This window comes from Macaca thibetana, chromosome 2 (assembly GCF_024542745.1).
Source record: "Macaca thibetana thibetana isolate TM-01 chromosome 2, ASM2454274v1, whole genome shotgun sequence".
In the NCBI taxonomy this organism is placed as follows: domain Eukaryota; kingdom Metazoa; phylum Chordata; class Mammalia; order Primates; family Cercopithecidae; genus Macaca; species Macaca thibetana.
In genome coordinates, this window is record NC_065579.1 from 4,976,227 (window position 1) to 4,993,904 (window position 17,678).

Genomic DNA, 17,678 nt, shown 5'->3' on the forward strand with positions numbered 1-17,678 from the left:
AAACAGATACTCTATCCATTAAGCAATAACTCCCCATCTTTTCTCCCTCTGACCCATGGTTAACTCTAATCTATTTTTTGTCTCTATGAATTTGCCTATTCAATATATTTCATATAAATGAAGTCAGGCAGTTTGTACCATTGTATCTGGTTTCTTTAATTTAGCATAATCCATTTTGTAACATGCATCAGAACTTAATTCATTTTTATAGCTGAATAATATTCTATTATATGTGTATACCACATTTTCTCTGTCCATTTATTTGTTGATGGACTTGGGTGCTCCCACTTGTTGGCTATTGTGAATAATACTGCAATGAACATTTGCATAAAATATCTTTTTGAGTCCCTGTTTTCAATTCTTTTGGGTATGAAGTGGAATCTGGGTCATATGTTAATCATATATTTAACTTTTCAAGGAACCACCAAACTATTTTCCTAATGACTGCATCATTTTACATTCTCACTAGCAACATATAAGGGGTCTAATTGCTTCACAGCCTCATCAGCTCTTGTTATTTAATGGTCAAAGATTATTTTAACCATCCTAATAGGTTTGGAGTGATATCTTATCATGATTTTGACTTGCATTTCTCTAATGACTAATAATATTGAACATATAGGCATGTGCTCATCAGTCATTTACATGTCTTCTTTGGAGAAATGTTTATTCACGTCCTTTGACCGTTTCCTAATTGAATTTTTGTCTTCTGCGTTTTGAGTTCTAGCAGTTCTTCATATATTGTGGGTATTAAACCCTCATGAGACATAAAATCACAAATATTTTCTCCTATATGTTGTCTTTTCACTTTTTAAATAATGTCCAAGTTTTTAATTTTAATGAAGTCCTATTTATTTGTTTGTTTGTCTGTTTGTTCATGCATTTGGTGTTATATCTAAGAATCCATTGCCAAATCCAAGGTTTAAATATGTATCCCTAAGTTTCTTCTAAGTATATTACATTGTTAACTCTTACATTTAGGTCATTGATCCATTTTTTGTGTTAATTTTTACATGTGGTATGAAGTAGGGGTCCACCTTCCTTACTTTGTATGTGGAAATCTGGTTGTCCCAGCTTGTCGAAGAGACTATTCTTTCCTTCAGTAAATGGTGTCAATATGCATTTTGAAATCAATTGGCCATAGATATATGGGCTTATTGCTGGACCCTCAATTCTATTCCCTTGGTCTACATGTATTTTCTCACGTTAGCACCAAACTGGTTTGGTTACTGTTGTGTTAGTGAGTTTGAATTTGGGAAGTGTGAGTCCTTCAATGCTATTCTTCTTTTCAAGATTTTTATAAACAATTTAGGGAAATTATATATAATAAAATTATTTATAATTTTATTATAAAATCTTTTCAAGATTTTTATAAACGATTAGGGAAATTATATATAATTTCATATAAATTTGAGGACTGGCTTATCCATTTCTCTAAAAATAACTTTAATTTTTGACAGAGATTGCATCAAATATGTGGATCACTTTGGATAGTACAGACATCTTAATAATATTAAGTCTTCCAGTCCATTAACATGAGATTTTAATGGGTTTTTCCATTTATTTACATCATTTTTGACTTCTTTCAGCAAAGTTTTGTAGTTTTCAGTGTAAAAGTCTTTCTCTTTCTTGGTCAAATTTATCTCTAGGTGTTTCATTTTTTGGAAATAGAATTGTTTTCTGAAGTTTATCTTTGAATTGTTCACTGCTGGTGTATAGAAACACAATGATTGTTTTTGTGTTGATCTTGTGCCCTGAAACATTGCTGTATTCAATTACCAATTTTATCAGCTTTCTTGTGAGTTTCTTAAGATTTTCAGTATGTAGGCTCTTGTCATCAGTGCATAGAGATGGTTTTACTCCTTTCTTCCAATTGGATGACTTTATTTCCTTTTTCTTTTTAAAAGTTACAACTTATTTTTAATTGACACATATTTGTACATATTTATGAGGTATAGTGTGATATTTCAATACGTGTGTATGTTGTGTAGTAATAAAATCATGATGACTAGCATATTTATCACTTTACACATTTATCATTTTTTGTAATGAGAACATTCAGAATTCTCTTTTTTAACAATTTTGAAATATAAAGTATGCTATTGTTAATGATAATCATCCTACCATGCAATAGAACAATAGAACTTATTCCTTCTATTGAACTATAACTGTACATACTGACAACCTTCTCTCCATCCCCTTCTCCTCTCTATCTCTATTCTTTCCAACCTTAAGAAACCACTATTCTACTCTCTGCTTCTATGAAATCAACTTTTTTTGATTCTACAAATAAGTGAGGTCATGTGGAATTTGTCCTTCTGTGTCTGGCTTCTTTCACTTGGCACAATGTCCTCAAGTTTCATTCTTGTTGTTGCAATCGACAACATTTCCTTCTTTTTTAAGGCTGTATAGTATTCCATTGTCTATATCACATTTTCTTTAGTCATTCACTTATTGATATACCTTTAGGGCAATTCCATGTTTTGGCTATTATGAATAGGGCTGCAATAAACACAGGAGTGCAGATATTTCTTTGACATACTGATGTTATTTTCTTTGGATATATACCCAGTAGTGGGATTGCTAGACCATATGGTAGTTCTATTTTTAATTTTTAAGGGAACCTCCATGCTATTTTCTTTAATGGCTGTACTAATTTACATTTGACCAACAGTCAAATGTAAACCAAAAAAGGAGAACCAAAGGGTTCTCTTTTCTTTACATTCCCACTAATATTTATTATTTTTTGTCTTTTTGGTAATAGCTGTTCTAACTGGAATGAGATTATATCTCACTGTGGTTTTGATTTGCATTTCCCTGATATTAATGATGTTGAACATTTTTCATATATCTGTTGGCATATGGCATACCTATTTCTATTTTTTTTTGAGAAATGTCTAATCAGGTCTTTTGTCCATTTTTTAATTGAATTATTTTATTATTATTTTTGCTATTGAGATTTTTCGAGTTCCTGATATAATCTGGATATTAACCCCTTGTCAGGGGTTATTGTATTATATTGTATAGTTTAGAAGTATTTTATTCCATTATGTAGGTTGTCTCTTCAATCTGTTAACTGTTTCCTTTGTTGTGCAGAATCTTTTTAGTTTTATGTAATTCCCATTTGTCTATTTTTGCTTTTGTTGCCTATGCTTTTAGGGTTTTAGGGAAAAAATTCTTGCCCAAATCAAAACCATGAAGCATTTGTTGTATGTTTTCTTTTGGTAGTTTTATAGTTTCAAGTTTTACATTTAAGTTTTTAATCCACTTTGAGTTAATTTTCATATTTGGTGAGAGTTTGGGGTCTAATTCATTCTTCTGCATGTCGATAACCAATTTTCTCAGCACCATTCATTGAGGAGACAATGCTTTCCCTAATGTGTGTTCTTTGTACCTTTGTCCAAAATCAATTGACTGTAGATTTTTTATTTATTTCTGGAATCTCTATTCTGTCCCATTGGTTTATGTGTCTATTTTATACCAATACCAAGCTGTTTTAGTTACCATAATTTTGTAGTATATTTTAAAATCAAGGATATGTGAGGCCTCTGGCATTATTCTTTTTACTGAAGAGTGATTTGGTTATTCAAGGTCTTTTGTGGTCCCTGTACATTTTGGGATTTTTTTTCCAATTTCTGTGAAAAATTTCTTTGCTGTTTTGATAGAGATTGGATTGAATCTGTAGATTGCTTTAGGTAGTAAGGATATTTCAACAATATTAATTCTTCCAATCAATTAACATGGGATGTCTTTCTGTATTTGTGTTAGCTTCCATTTTTTTTCACCAGTGTTTTATAGTTTCCAGTATAGAGATTTTTCACCTCCTTGGTTAAATTTATTTCTAGACATCTTACTTTTTGTGGTGTAGCTATTGAAAGTGGCATTGTCTTCTTTATTTCTTTTTCAGATAATTCACTATTAGCCTATATAAAAGCTACTGATTTTTCTATGTTGATTTTGGGTTCTAAAAATTTACTGAATTTATTTATTAGTTCTATTAGTTCTCTGGTGGAGTCTTTAGGGTTTTCTATGTATAAGAGCATGCCACCACCAAACAGGGACAATTTGACTTTCTCCTTCCCAATTTGGATGTCTCCTTTTTTTCTCTTGCCTAGGACCTGGTTGCTCTGACCAGGACTTCCAGTACTGTGTTGAATAGAAGTGGCAAAAGTAGGCATCCTTTTCTTGTTCCAGATTTTAGAGGAAAAGCTTTTAACTTTTCCCCACTTAGTGTAATGTTAGTTGTGGATTTGTCATACATGGCCTTTATTGCATTGAGGTGCATTTCTTCTATGCTTAATTTGTTCAGAGTTTTTAGCAGAAGGGAATTTTGAATATTATTAAATGCTTTTTATGACTCTATTGAAATGATTATATAGTTTTTGTGCTTCATTCTATTGATGTGATGTGTCATGTTTATTGATTGGAATATGTTGAGCCATCCTTGCGTCTTGGGGTGAATCCCACTTGATCATGGTGAATTACCTTTTTAATGTGTTGTTAAATTCAGTTTGCTAGTATTTTGCTGAGGATTTTTTCTTTTTTACATCTAAGTTTATTAGAAATATTGGCCCTTTTTATTGTGTCCTTGTAGTGGGGGACTCATAGAATGAGTTTGGAAGTATATGCTCCTTTACAATGTTTAAGGATAGTTTGAATAGAATCAATATTAGTTCTTCTTTAAATGTTTGGTAGAATTCAGTGGCGAAGCCATTAGGTACTGTACGTTTTTTGACTGGAAAAGTTTTATTACTAATTCAATCTTGTTACTAATTATTGGTCTGTTCATGTTTTCTGTTTCTTCATGATTCATTCTTGGTAGGTTTTATGTGTCCAGGAATTTATCCATTTATTCCAGATTTTCTAATTTGTTGGCATACAGTTGTTCATAATACTCTCTTATGATTCTTTGTATTTCTGTGTAATTAGTTGTGATGTATCCTTTACCTCTGATTTTATTTATTTTAGTCTTCTCTCTTTTTTTCTTAGTTACTCTGGCTATGGTTTGTTGATTTTATCTATCTCCTCAGAAAACCAACTCTGTTTTGTTTATCTTTTCTATTGCTTTTAAGTCTATTGTATTTGTTTCTGCTTTATCTTTATTATTTCTTTCTTTCTACTAATACTGGGTTTAGTTTGTTGTTGTTCTTCTACTTCCTTGAGGTTCAACATTAGCTTGTTGTTTGCTGTTTCCTCTTTATTCATGTAGGCATTTATTGCTGTAAACTTTCCTTTGAGTACTGGTTTTGCTGTATCCCAAAGGTTTTACAGTGTTTGTTTCAATTTTCATGTTTCTCTAAATTTTTTAAAATTTCTCTAATTTCTTCATTGACTCATTGGTTGTTCAGTAGCACCTTGTTTAATTACCATGCATTTGTATAGTTTCTGAAGGTCCTCCTGTCATTGATTTATAGTTTCATATTATTGTGGTTGGAAACAATACTTGATATGATATTGATTTTTTAAAAATGTTTTAGTACTTGTTTTGTGACCTACCATATGATTTAAACTGGAAAATGTTCCATGTGCATTAGAAAATAATGTGTATTCTACTGTTATTGAACACAAAGTTTTGTATATATCTGTTAGGTCTATTTTGTCTAATGTACAGTTCAGTTCCCATATTTTCTTGTTAATTTTCTGTCTAGTTGATCTGTCTCTTGTTGAAAGTGGGTTATTGAAGTCCCCTACTATTATTGTCTTGCTATTTCTCATTTTGTGTTCGTTAATATTTGTTTTATATATTTAGGTGCTTCAGTGTTGGGTACATTGTCTCTTGTGACAGTTTTTGACTTGAAGTTTACTTTATCTGACATAAGTATAACCAATCTTGCTCTCTTTTGATTAGCATTTGCATAGAATATCTTCTTCTATCTCTTTATTTTCAGCTTTTTTGTGTCCTTGAGGATAAAGTGAGTCTTTCATAGGCATTGTATAGTTGAGTCTTGTTTTTTTAAATCTGTTCAGCTATGCTATGTCTTTTGATTGGAGAATTTAATAATCCATTTACATTCAAAGTAATTATTGATAATTAAGGACTTACTATTGCCACTTTGTTATTTTATGGTTGTTTTGTAGATCTTTTATTCCTCTCTTTTTTTAAATCTCTTTGATTTGGTGGTTTTCCTTAGTGCCGAGTTTTGATTACTTTCTCTTTATTGTTTGTGTGTTTGCTATAGCTTTTTGCTTTGTGGTTACCATGAAGCTACATAAAATATGTTGTAATTATAATGGACTGTTTTACACTGTAAACAGCTAACCTCAGTCAAATACAAATCTCTAGACTTTTATCCTTCCCCCAATTTATATTTTGTCACAATTTACATCTTTTTATTTTATGTACTTCTTAACAATGTATTGTAGTTACTATTATATTTGGCTGTTTTGACTTTTAGACTTCATACTAAAGATATATAAGATTTATAGAGCACCATAAAAGCATTGGGATATTCTGGATTGCACTATATATTTACTTTCATTCGTGAATTTTATACTTTCATATGTTTTTATATTAACAGTGTCCTTCCATTTCTACTTGAAAAACTCTCAAGCATTTCTTGCAAGGAAAATCTAGTGGTGATGAATTCTCTCAACTTTTGCTTCTCTAAGACTTTATTTCTCCTTCACTTCTGAAGGACAGCTTTACTTGTATAGTATTTTCAGCTGCCAGTTTTTATTTTCTTTCAGCACCTTGAATATATCATCTCACTCTGTCCTGTCCTGCAGGGATTTTGCTGAGAAATCGGTTGATAATCTAATGGGGATTTCCTTATTTGTGATTTGGCACTTTTCTCTTACTGCTTTTAAAATTCTTTTTCTTTTATTTTTGACAATTTATTATAATGTGCCATGGTGAGAATCTCTTTGGGTTGAATTCTTTTGGGGACCTTTGAAATTCATATATCTGGATTTTCATATTTCTTATAGGACTTAGAAGGTTTTCAGCACTTATTTTATTATATAAAATGTATTGTTTCTATCTTTGTCTCTTCTCCATCTGGAAATCCCATAATGCTAATGTTTGATCATTTCATGGTGTTCCATAAGTCCTACGGGTTGTCTTTGTTCTTTTATATTGTGTTCTTCTTTACTTCCTCAGGGTAATTTCAATAGACCTAGCTCCAGATTCAGAGGTTCTTTCTTCTACTTGCTCTAGTCTGCTATTAAAGCTCTCTATTAAGTTTTTTCATTTCATTCATTAAATTCTTCAGCTCCAAGGTTTCTGTTTGGTTCTTTTTAAATGATATTTATCTCTTTGTTAAATTTCTCATTTAAATTATTTAAACTCTTTTCCTAATTTTGTTGAATTGTCTATCTGTATTCTCTGTATCTCACTGAGTTTCCTTAAGATCATTATAAATTCCTTTTCAGGAAATTCGTGAGTTTCCTTTTATTTGGGGTCAGTTACTGGAGAATTATTGTGTTTCTTTGTTGCTATCATATTTTCTTGCTCTTTCATATTTCCTTTTTGTTTCTGCATCAATGTCTTTACACCTGGCAGAACAATCACCTCTTCCAAACTTTACACAGTGGCTTTCACTTGCAGATGAGTCTCAGTGTGCTAATTGTGAAGACTGTGGTAACTCTGGTTCCAAGAAGATGCAGTAGTATAGACTTTGTACAGCTTTTTCAGCTAAGATTAGTGCCAGTAATGACTCTGAGTGCCTGAGTAACCATTTTATAGACAATGGGGAGTCTTGACTGAGGGATCCTGTAGGTGTCAGATCTGGCATGGCCTATAAACAGCTGCAGTAGTGCTGGGTTATAGGGGGAAGACCTCAGAGAGGCTGTGAAGCTAGGGTCCTAGGTTCAGGATTTTTCTCCTTGGAGAGGTGGAGTGCTCTGGAGGTTTGGGACCAGGGAGCAGGGTACAGCTGCAATTCAGGAACTAGGGCTAATAGGATATAATGGCAATGAAGTTCCCTGGGGGATGAAGCACCATCTAGTGGTGACCTTGGACCCTGGGATGATGGGGCACAGCGGTATTCCAGACTCTGTGAAGCTGGGTACAGCGACAGCAAAGAACCCAAAATGACACAGCTATCACTTGGGCCCTGGAGGGGTGGGGAGTAGGGGGCAGGGAGCAGAGCAGTGATCACTCCACTTACCTGAGAAGGAGGTGCCTCAGCAGTTCAGACTCTAGTCCAGCTAGTCAAGCTCTAGGGAAGCAGGGAACGAGAGTTGATTTTCCTGTTGGGGGAAGGGACGTCTCTGCTCAGCCAGTGCTTTTCCCTGGGATGTGGAGTACTGTGTCAGCCCAGGCCTGGAATGCACAACTGCCCAGCTCAGCCAAAGCTTTGATTCCTTGGGAGGCAGTGCACTGCTTTTGCTCAGGCTTGGGGGTAAGTATAGGGGTAGGGGAAGTGAGGTATGACTGCTCTGGGTGGCCAACACACCATTTCCTGGGAGACAGGGCACTACTTCAACTCAGGCACTGGGGAGGCATGACTACTCTGAGAAGCCACAGTACCGTTTTCCCAGAAGGCAGGACACTATGCTTCAGCTCAGGCATGGGGCCACGGGGCAGCAGCAATTGGGAGGGGTAGTTGGACCACTTTGCCAAGGCATTGTTTCTTTAGGAGGCAGTGCACAGTGTCACCTCAAGCCCCAAGGGGCAGGGCACAGCAGGGACTCAGAAGGGTATATGGAGCAGCTTTACCATGGTACTCTTTTTCTTCCACTGCCTTACAAGAGGCAGTGCACAGGTTCAACTCAGGTCCCTAGGGGCAGGGTGCAGCAGTGACTGAGAGTAGATTGAACAGTTTCATCAAGGCAGTTTCTCTGGGAAGCAATGTACAGCTTCCCCTCAGGCCATGTAGGGCAGGGTGCAATGGTGACTGGGAAGGGCAAATGGAGCAGCTCTGCCAAGGCACTCATTTCCCCTGGAGGTAGTGTATAGGTTCAGTTCAGGCCCTAGAGGACATGGTGCAGTGGGATTAAGAGGGGTAAATAAAATAGCTGCAGAGCAACTTGGCCCACTGAGTAAGATGTAGCAGCAGATCAGGGATGGCAGGGCACCAGGCAGTAGCCGCCCAGCAGCCATTAAGCCTTAAGACTGGTAGGGTGCTATGCCACTTGCCCTCAGAGCAGGACACATTCCAGCAGTAGTTTACATTTCAGGATGACATAGTGCAGTAGCCTTGTAGGCCACAGAGGGAAGAGCACACTGTTAGCTTCTACTCGGGTAGCACAGCTGTGTGGGCTCCAGGCAGCTACCTCAGCTGGTTTAGTGCTTGTGAGGACTGTAGGTGTCCAGGGTGTTGATGGGGGCTGCTGGGGTCCTCTTGCTTACCTTTTCCCTGCAAGGAGACATCCTCTTGGTTCTAAGCTGATCCTGGCAAGGGAGTGGGGTGTTGGATGCCAGATATTTCCTGGGATGTGGAGTACTATGACAGAAAGCAGTATGTGACAATACTGATTTTCTGTGCTCTGCAGGGTTTCTGCTACTCCTTTGATGTATTCTGACACTCTCCTTTAGTTATTTTCATCAAAATATAGTTGTATGTTGTTTTGGTTGTCTTTGTGGGAGAGATGAGTACTAAGGGCTTTTAACTGGCCATCTTGCTAACATCCAGTTGACCTTAATTTCTTTTTTGTCTAATGTATGCTGGGTAGAACTCCCAGCATACTGTTGAATAGCTATACTGACAAGGGTATTTTTACCTTGTTCTGATCTTAAGGCAAAGGTTCTCAGTCTTTTACCCTTGAATATGATGTTATCAGTGGGTTTTTTAATTACATAAAATATAATTGTGGAGAAGACATGAAACATTCTAAATTTATAACAACCTAGTTTGAATTAACACTTTCACTTTTATAGCATGAAAACAACTGCTCCTTTGCAGCTTTATCTCCCCTTTTATATTGTTGATGTTACAAATTACATCTTTTTCCATTGTGTACTAAATAACATGGATATGTAAAGTGAAATTGCAACCAAAAACACACAAATATCAGCATTTATATTTGTTGTATAGTTACCTTTACTGGGCATCATTATTTCTACATAAGTATTTGAGTAGCTATCTAGTATTCTTTCATTTCAATCTGAGTCCTTTAGCATTTCTTTTAGGGTAGGGTTACTGATAACAAACTCTTTCAGCTTTTGTTTATCTGGGGATGTCTTAACTTCTCCCTCATTTTTGAAGGACAGTTTTGCCAGGTATACAATTCTTAGTCAATGTTTTTTTTTTTCTTTCAGCATCTTAAATGTTATTGCTTGACTTCTGACTTCCGTGGTTTCTGAAATTGGCACTAATCTTACTGAAGATCCCTCATAGGTGATATGTCACTTCTCCCTCATTGCTTTCAAGATTCTTTGTCTTTATTATTTTTTTAATAGTTCAAATATGATGTCTTGGTGTAAATCTCATTGGATTTAACCTGTTGTAATTACTCATACTTCTTGGATATGCAGATTTATGCCTTTCACCAAATTTGGAAAGTTTTCTGCTATTATTCTTCAAATATTCTTTTTGTATCTTTCTCTTCTCTCCTTCTGATACTCCCACAATGTGCATGTTGGTCTGCTTGTTTGTGTTATACATGCCCCTTAGGCTCTGTTCATTTTCTTTATTATTTTTTTTCTGTTCCTCAGGTTGGATATTTTCAACTGTCCTACCTTCAAGTTCACTAATTCTTTCTTCTGCCTGCTCAAGTTTGCTGGTGAACCCACTTAATAAATTTTTCACTTAACTTACAGTACTTTTCAGCTTCAGAATTTCTTTTGACTACTTTTTATAATTTTTATCTTTTTACTACATTCTCATTTTGATCATACATTGTTTTCCTAATTTCCTTTAGTTCTTTGCCCATGGTTTCCTTTAGTTATTTCGCATATTGAAGATAATTGTTTTAAAGTCTTTACCTAATAAGTCTAATATCTGTGCTTCCTCGGGGACAAATTTTGTCCATTTGTTTTGTTCTGTTGAATATTATAATGCTTTAACTCTGAAAATTAGATTCTTCTCCTATTTTAGGGTTTGAATTTTTTGTTTCACTGTTTGTTGAAGGCTGTAATAGTCCATTTGTTTAGTGACTTTCCAAAGCTTTTTTGGAAAGACTGTACTAGTTTTCATGTGAGATCACAGATGTCTCTGTTTCTTCAGCTTTTGTTCGGTTAATGTTTTGATAGAGATTTACTTGACCTCTAGGAGGGAAAAAACGAACAAACAAACAAACAAACAAAACCTTCTCCAGTCCTTACAGATTGTTTCTGTGCTGAAGTACTTATTCAGCACTTAGCCAGGCTTACACTGAGTCTGGAGATCATCCAAAGCTGAAAGTTTTGGGTCTTCTCTGGTCTTTACTGAGCATATACCTTGCCCTGGGATGCACATAGCTCTTGCCTTGGGCATTTACATAGCATTCTGTATTTCCCAGCATACACAGATGATTTAGACTATCCTAATTCCTCCAAGAAAATTTCCTTAGCTTTTCTTCCAGGCTGTAGATGATTATTTTATGTATCAACTGTAATTTTTTGCCCTAGGCAACTGCATCTGTTAGCCTTATAATGTTTTCAAGCAATGTGCACTGCTTTTCTGCCCAGAGTGAGTTCTTTGTTAGGTGGAACAGAGATAAGTGCCTGCATCAGTCCTTCAGGTAGTTCCCAGATGGGTTGGAACAGACAAATATAACAATTTGTAAATAAGGCCTGCTATGTTCCTTTTGTAACCAGGGACCAGAGTTCCCCCTGGGAATGCAGGCTATCTTCAAGATTGCCACTGAGCTGAGCAGGGGGTGGATCAAGTGCAAGTAGAAATGCCACCCAACTTTCCTGTGATCCTAAAGATGTCTTTTTCTTCATTCAGTGTTCACTTGGTTGCAGTAAACTTTTCTGTTGTTCAGATTTTCGGAGTTCTGACAGTTTCTGCTTGTATTTTGAGATTTCTGTGGAGATGTGGGAACTTGGAGCTGCCTACTTCACCATTTTGCTGGATATCACCTATTATTTGTCATTAAGTGTTTTAAAGCATTGCTCTGTAGTGACCACATGTTGTTCCATTGTATAGATGTACCATAACTTATTGTAAACGATGCCGTAGTGAACATTTTTTCACATCTCTGATTAACTTTTTTAGCTTAGGATAAATTTCCAAAAGTAGAATAACTATGTCAAAAGTTATAAACATTTTTGTCTCTTCATATTTATCGCTAAATTGCCCTGCAGAAGGTTTGCATCAATTTATTTTCCCACAAGCGGTTTCACATTTCATCCCTCCCTACTCTGTAACTTAATGGTTTTTCCCTATTTATTAAGCCAAAAATGACGTCTTGTAGTTCTGTCTGCTCTTTTAAGAATTCTTTACATGACTTGAATTTGAATCCATTAATTGTTTTATTCCCTCAGTTTGTGATGTACTCCAATTTGTCCATTTCCTCAGATGTATGGGCCAATGAACTTACGCCATTCTTCTGATCAAGAATATGTTTTCCTGCTCTCATAAATATAAAATTTGAATGTATTTTATAGTGAATCTGAATGGTGCCTACCCCAAGCTGGTGCCTTTCAGACCTGCAGGACGGCTGATCTCTCCACCTCTGCTACTCTCTGTGATTTTCAACATTCTTCTCAGCCTGGCCATGCATATTGCGGGATTCATCCTGGTTCAGAGGCAGCCTTGGTATTCCGTGGAGATACACAGGTATGAGTACAGTCTCAACTTCTGCTTCTCACATTCTAATTTCTATCAAACATCCTCTGGCCAATATGATGGGAGGCAAATGGGGCTTCATTCTGCCAAAGGTTTTGCTTTTTAAAGTCCCTTGGGCAAATTTTCAGTGATTATTTCTTCTCTGTAGCACAATTTAATGCTAATGAATCTATCATTCATTCATTAGCATTTATCTTTGCCTGTGTTATATGATGGTCTATGACCATCTTTTATATCTAGGGTGACCATGGATTATAGCTTACCCGAGCAGTCCCAGTTTAAGTAGCCCAGTTGAAATTAAGTGATGTCCCAGTGAAATTATTAACATCTTTTCTTTTCACCTTCAAAATTATCCTTGTTAGATAAGTTATATATTCACCTCACTTACAAATTATCAGAGATTTGTTGTTGCTGTTTTTATAGAGACGGAGTCTCTCTCTGTTGCCGAGGGTGGAGTGCAGTGGTGTGTTCTAGGCTCACCGCAACCTCTGTCTCTGGTTCAAGCAATTCTCCTGCCTCAGCCTCCCCAGTAGCTGAGGGTATAGGCACATGCCGCTATGTGCAGCTAATTTTTTGTATCTTTAGTAGAGATGGGTTTTCGCCATGTTTGCCAGGCTGGTCTCAAACTTCTGGCCTCAAGTGAGCCACCCACCTTGGCCTCTTAGGGATTACAGGTGTGAGCCACCACACTCGGCCAAATTATCAGAGATATTAAGCCACTTGGGGGAGGAATCATGACTTACCAATCTCTTTTCCATATAGCCTTAATGAATGTGCATAATTTATTGAATATATAATTGGCTGAATCTCTCTCTCTCTCAGTGTATCCAAAATATGGGTCTATCTGTGCTTGTTTTTTTTGTTTTTTTTGTTTTTTTCCTATTTTTCAGTGTGTGTGTGTGTGCGCGCGCATGTATTTTCCAAAGCAGAGGCAATTATAGAAGCATTGAGTGCCTTCTCTGGACACTGGTATGGAGTCTTCTGGGTACAAATGCTCCATAAAGGCTTGTCATCTCACTTCATTAGCTTCTTTGGTTTCCCTTTTAGTGCCTGTACAGTGCAAAATGAAAGCATCTCAGACTTAACCATGTCTCCAGCTGCTCCAGAAAAAATGGAAAGTAATAGTGCCTTCACAAGTTTTGAGAACACTACGATCTGGTTCTTGGGAACAATCAACTGTATCATTGTGGCTCTTGTGTTCTCTAAAGGAAAACCATTTAGACAGCCAACCTATACAAACTGTGAGTAGAACTGTACTGGATCAGAGGTGAGAAGTCAATCGAGAGAGCAGACATGTCTAGGTCACTTAGGGAACAGCTGTAGAGTTGATTCTTATCTAGCATCTCTTGACTTCCACTCTAGGGCTCTGCAAAACACATTGTACAGCCTCGTTTCCATGGTTCTTTGCTCTTTCCTTCAAAGCTGCATTAAATACTAGGGCTTCTTTCTCCCTTTCCTTCACCAGAAGTTTGCCTCTGGGTGTCTTTTCTTGGGATCGCTCCAAATTGAAAGGACCAATTATTTCTCTACTTGTCAGTACTTGTCAGAATTCACCCTGGAAACAATGGAGAGAAGCCTAACAGAACTCAAGTGGATCCTGTCTCTTGCCTTGAAGGCAGTAGTCAAGGTGGCATTGTGTGGTGGCAGGCTGCTAGTGGGTCCAGCCTGGAGGAATCTGACTAGAGAGGGTTATGGAGGCTCTTTACCAGAGTACCTCCCTCCTACCTCCTTACATTATGGAGTGGGAAGGTATGTTTGGATGAGAAATGAGTGACCTGTTTAATATTTGAGACATTTATTTGTATATCATCACTACTCTTCTTATTGAAAAAATTCAAAGCCCAAATTGAGTACCTTTATGAATATTTTCATACAAATTTATTTGTTCAGAGAAAATTATTGAGCTTTTCTTCTTCCTGGGATGAGGAAGCAGCTAAATACTGACCTCTGTATGATAGCAATTTAAAATTGGGTTTATTGACAGGTTCCTTTATACCAGAAATTTTTTTTTTTTCTTTTTTTGTTGTTTTTTTTTTTTTTTTTTTTTTTTTTTTGTTTTTTTTTTTTGTTTGTTAATGATTTGAGGCAGATGACTTGCATTAAAGTGACTCAGATACTTGGATACCTTCAAGCCATTTATTGAACATGTATTTTGTCAATGTTACCCTGTATATATCTACTACTTTTATTAACTGAAACTTAAAATGTGCATGTGAAAATTTTCACTTGCTTCAAGGACATGCATAGAAATTGTAGAGGTGAGACCCATTGATTAGAAATGAATACTTTCCACCTAGTATTTGGACGTAGAAATCAAGTAAATTAAATCAGTGTTAATCTAGACCACATCTGTCAATATATGTGACATTTTTCACTCTGATTTCTTAAAATAATAGCTTGTGTTCTTATTTCCTCAGATGTATTTGTCCTTGTGCTGATAATACAGCTTGGTGTATGTCTATTCATTCTATTTGCTGATATACCAGAATTATATAGACGTTTGGATGTAAGTCTAATCTTTGGGATATGGTGATGCTTTACAGTTCTGTAACAGCTTAACTTTCAAAAGCAGATCACAATTTCAATTGGCATGATTTTTGACACACATTATTCTTTTGGGATGGCAGAGCTAAAAAAAAAATGCTAGATTTATCTATATTTTTTATTTAAACTGGTCAAGAAATAAAATTCTACCTAGTTTTGATTTCATGAGGCTAAAGATAGTCTTTAAGTCTTGAATACTTTAATTTATTTTTTTCTTATTATTTAAGAGACAGGATCTCACTTTTTTGCCCAGTCTGGAGTGCCATGGTGCAATCGTAGCTCACTACAGCCTCAAACTTCTGAGCTCAAGCAATTCTCCTACTTCAGCCTCCCGAGTAGCTAGGACTGCAGTAGTGTGCCATGATGCCCAGCTAATTCTGAAGAAAAAAATTTGTAGAGATGAGGGCTTGCTGTGTTGCCCAGGCTGGTCTCAAACTCCTGGCCTCAAACTAGCCTCTTGCCTTGGCCTCCCAACGCACTAGGCTTACAGGCTTGAGCCACTGAATCTGACCAACTATTTTCATTTTAAAAGAACTCCTATAAGAGGAGAAAATGTATTTCTATATTTTCTCTTTCAAATATGAGGGAATTTTTTCCTAAATGCTTCCGTTTTTTGAAGTTGTTTAAAACTGTTTTACCTACAGCTTTTTGGGGGGTTATTATTTAGGTATTTATATATTTTTTTACAACTTTAAAAATGTTTTCTGTGTGCTCATACTTAATGTCTGTAAGACTTACTTTCCAAGAGCCATACTTTTCCTCATAAACTCTCTTGTATTTTGTAATATTGATACAGATATAAAAACCTACGAGATACCAAAATTTTACATATTCAAGCCAGAGAAAAACATATTTTGATCCCCTTAACCTATTCTACTTGTATTACAATTTAATCATGGCTACATGATCTTTAGATCAAGAAATGCAATAGTGAAGAGATGACTAAAGAAACAGCTCTTTTAATTGGTGCTTTGTATATCTGGTTGCCTCTCCATCTCAAAGATGAGTTTCATGAGGTCCAACAGTGTATCTTATTCATTCTTGTGTTACCAGTGCCTCACACAAAGAATGGCAAAATATGACAAAGGAATGACTGACTGATCATTGCGTATCAGACTCCTGAATATAAACAAGCACTTAAAGCATATAGTGTGTTTCCAACCAGCAACACCTGCACAAACCCACAGTGACATTTGGCATACCAATACCTTTAGTTTGACATACTCATATATTTAGCATGTGTCTTTTTATTTTTGTAATTACATTACTGTGGTTAGCAGTTGTTAAGTGCCTTCATGAATTAAATTAAGTTTTCATGGAAATAAGTAGGCTTTGCCCACTGGTCTTCTAAGTCAGCTCAAACTTCTTAATCCTACAGAAGTTAAGGATAAGATATGATGAGTTGAATGTCACTTTTTGATAGAAAAAGATTCTTACAGAAAGGCTGGGTCCTCTAGTATAACAAAATAGGAAACATATTTAATTTGGAGAGAATGTGGGTAGGATCATTGCCAGCATGACTGCAAAGGATTCTGCAAAGAATTATTGTTCACTTTTAAAACAATTATTTTTCTTATTATTACATAAAATATTTGTTCTTTTTAGAAAATGTAGAATGTGCAGACAAGGAAAATTATAACATTATTCACTATATTCTTCCTTCTTTTACAATTCATGTATTATAAATGTGTGTTGACTAATTTTTAGTTTTTTTAAAAGAATGGAATCATGTTGTTTTGCAACCTAGAAACTGCTTACTTAAAAAATTATAACTTATTTTAATAGGGAACACATTCATTTGATTCACAATCCGAATGTTTAAAAAGCCATATAGTGAAAATCCTCATTCCATCTTAGATTCCCAGTCACCAGTTCCCCTCCCTAGAGGCAACCAATGACACCAGTTTATTTTACATACATTGGGACATATTTTGTACATTCTTCTTCCACATTTTTACACAAATAGTAGAAAACTATTATATTTGTTCAGGTCTTCTGAGAGGTAGATGTCAAGTTCAGTTTAGTTATACAAGAGATTTATTGGAGGAAATTCCCGGAGTGGTGGGAGGGGAATAGAAAGCCAGAGGAAGTGGGGAGAGGCATGCACTGTGATGTGGGTTTATCCTCTAAAAAGAAGAGAGGGAAGAAGGAGGGCTGGATGTGTAGCATCTCAAACTGCAGTGCACTAAGAAAGTCAGGCCAAAGTTGCCCATCAGGAGTTTCTTTTTTTTTTTTAATTATACTTTAAGTTCTAGGGTGCATGTACACAACGTGCAGGTTTGTTACATATGTATACATGTGCCATGTTGGTGTGCTGCACCCATTAACTTGACATTTACATTAGGTATATATCTTAATGCTATCCCTCCCCCCCCCCTCCCCAAAATAGGACCTGGTGTTTGATGTTCCCCTTCCTGTGTCCAAGTGATCTCATTGTTCAATTCCCACCTATGAGTGAGAACGTGCAGTGTTTGGTTT

The 17,678-nt window shown here is 35.9% G+C and overlaps 1 protein-coding gene across 5 annotated transcripts in view; it reads left to right on the plus strand.

Annotated features, from left to right (window-relative positions):
- Positions 1-17,678, plus strand: part of ATP13A4 (ATPase 13A4) — a 173,468-nt gene that overhangs the window by 144,537 nt on the left and 11,253 nt on the right. For all 5 annotated transcript variants that reach the window (XM_050779097.1, XM_050779096.1, XM_050779099.1 and 2 more), the window contains 3 exons: positions 12,476-12,647; positions 13,704-13,897; positions 15,074-15,162. In XM_050779097.1, the coding sequence (XP_050635054.1) occupies positions 12,476-12,647; positions 13,704-13,897; positions 15,074-15,162 (455 nt within the window). The remainder of the gene's footprint in view (positions 1-12,475; positions 12,648-13,703; positions 13,898-15,073; positions 15,163-17,678) is intronic.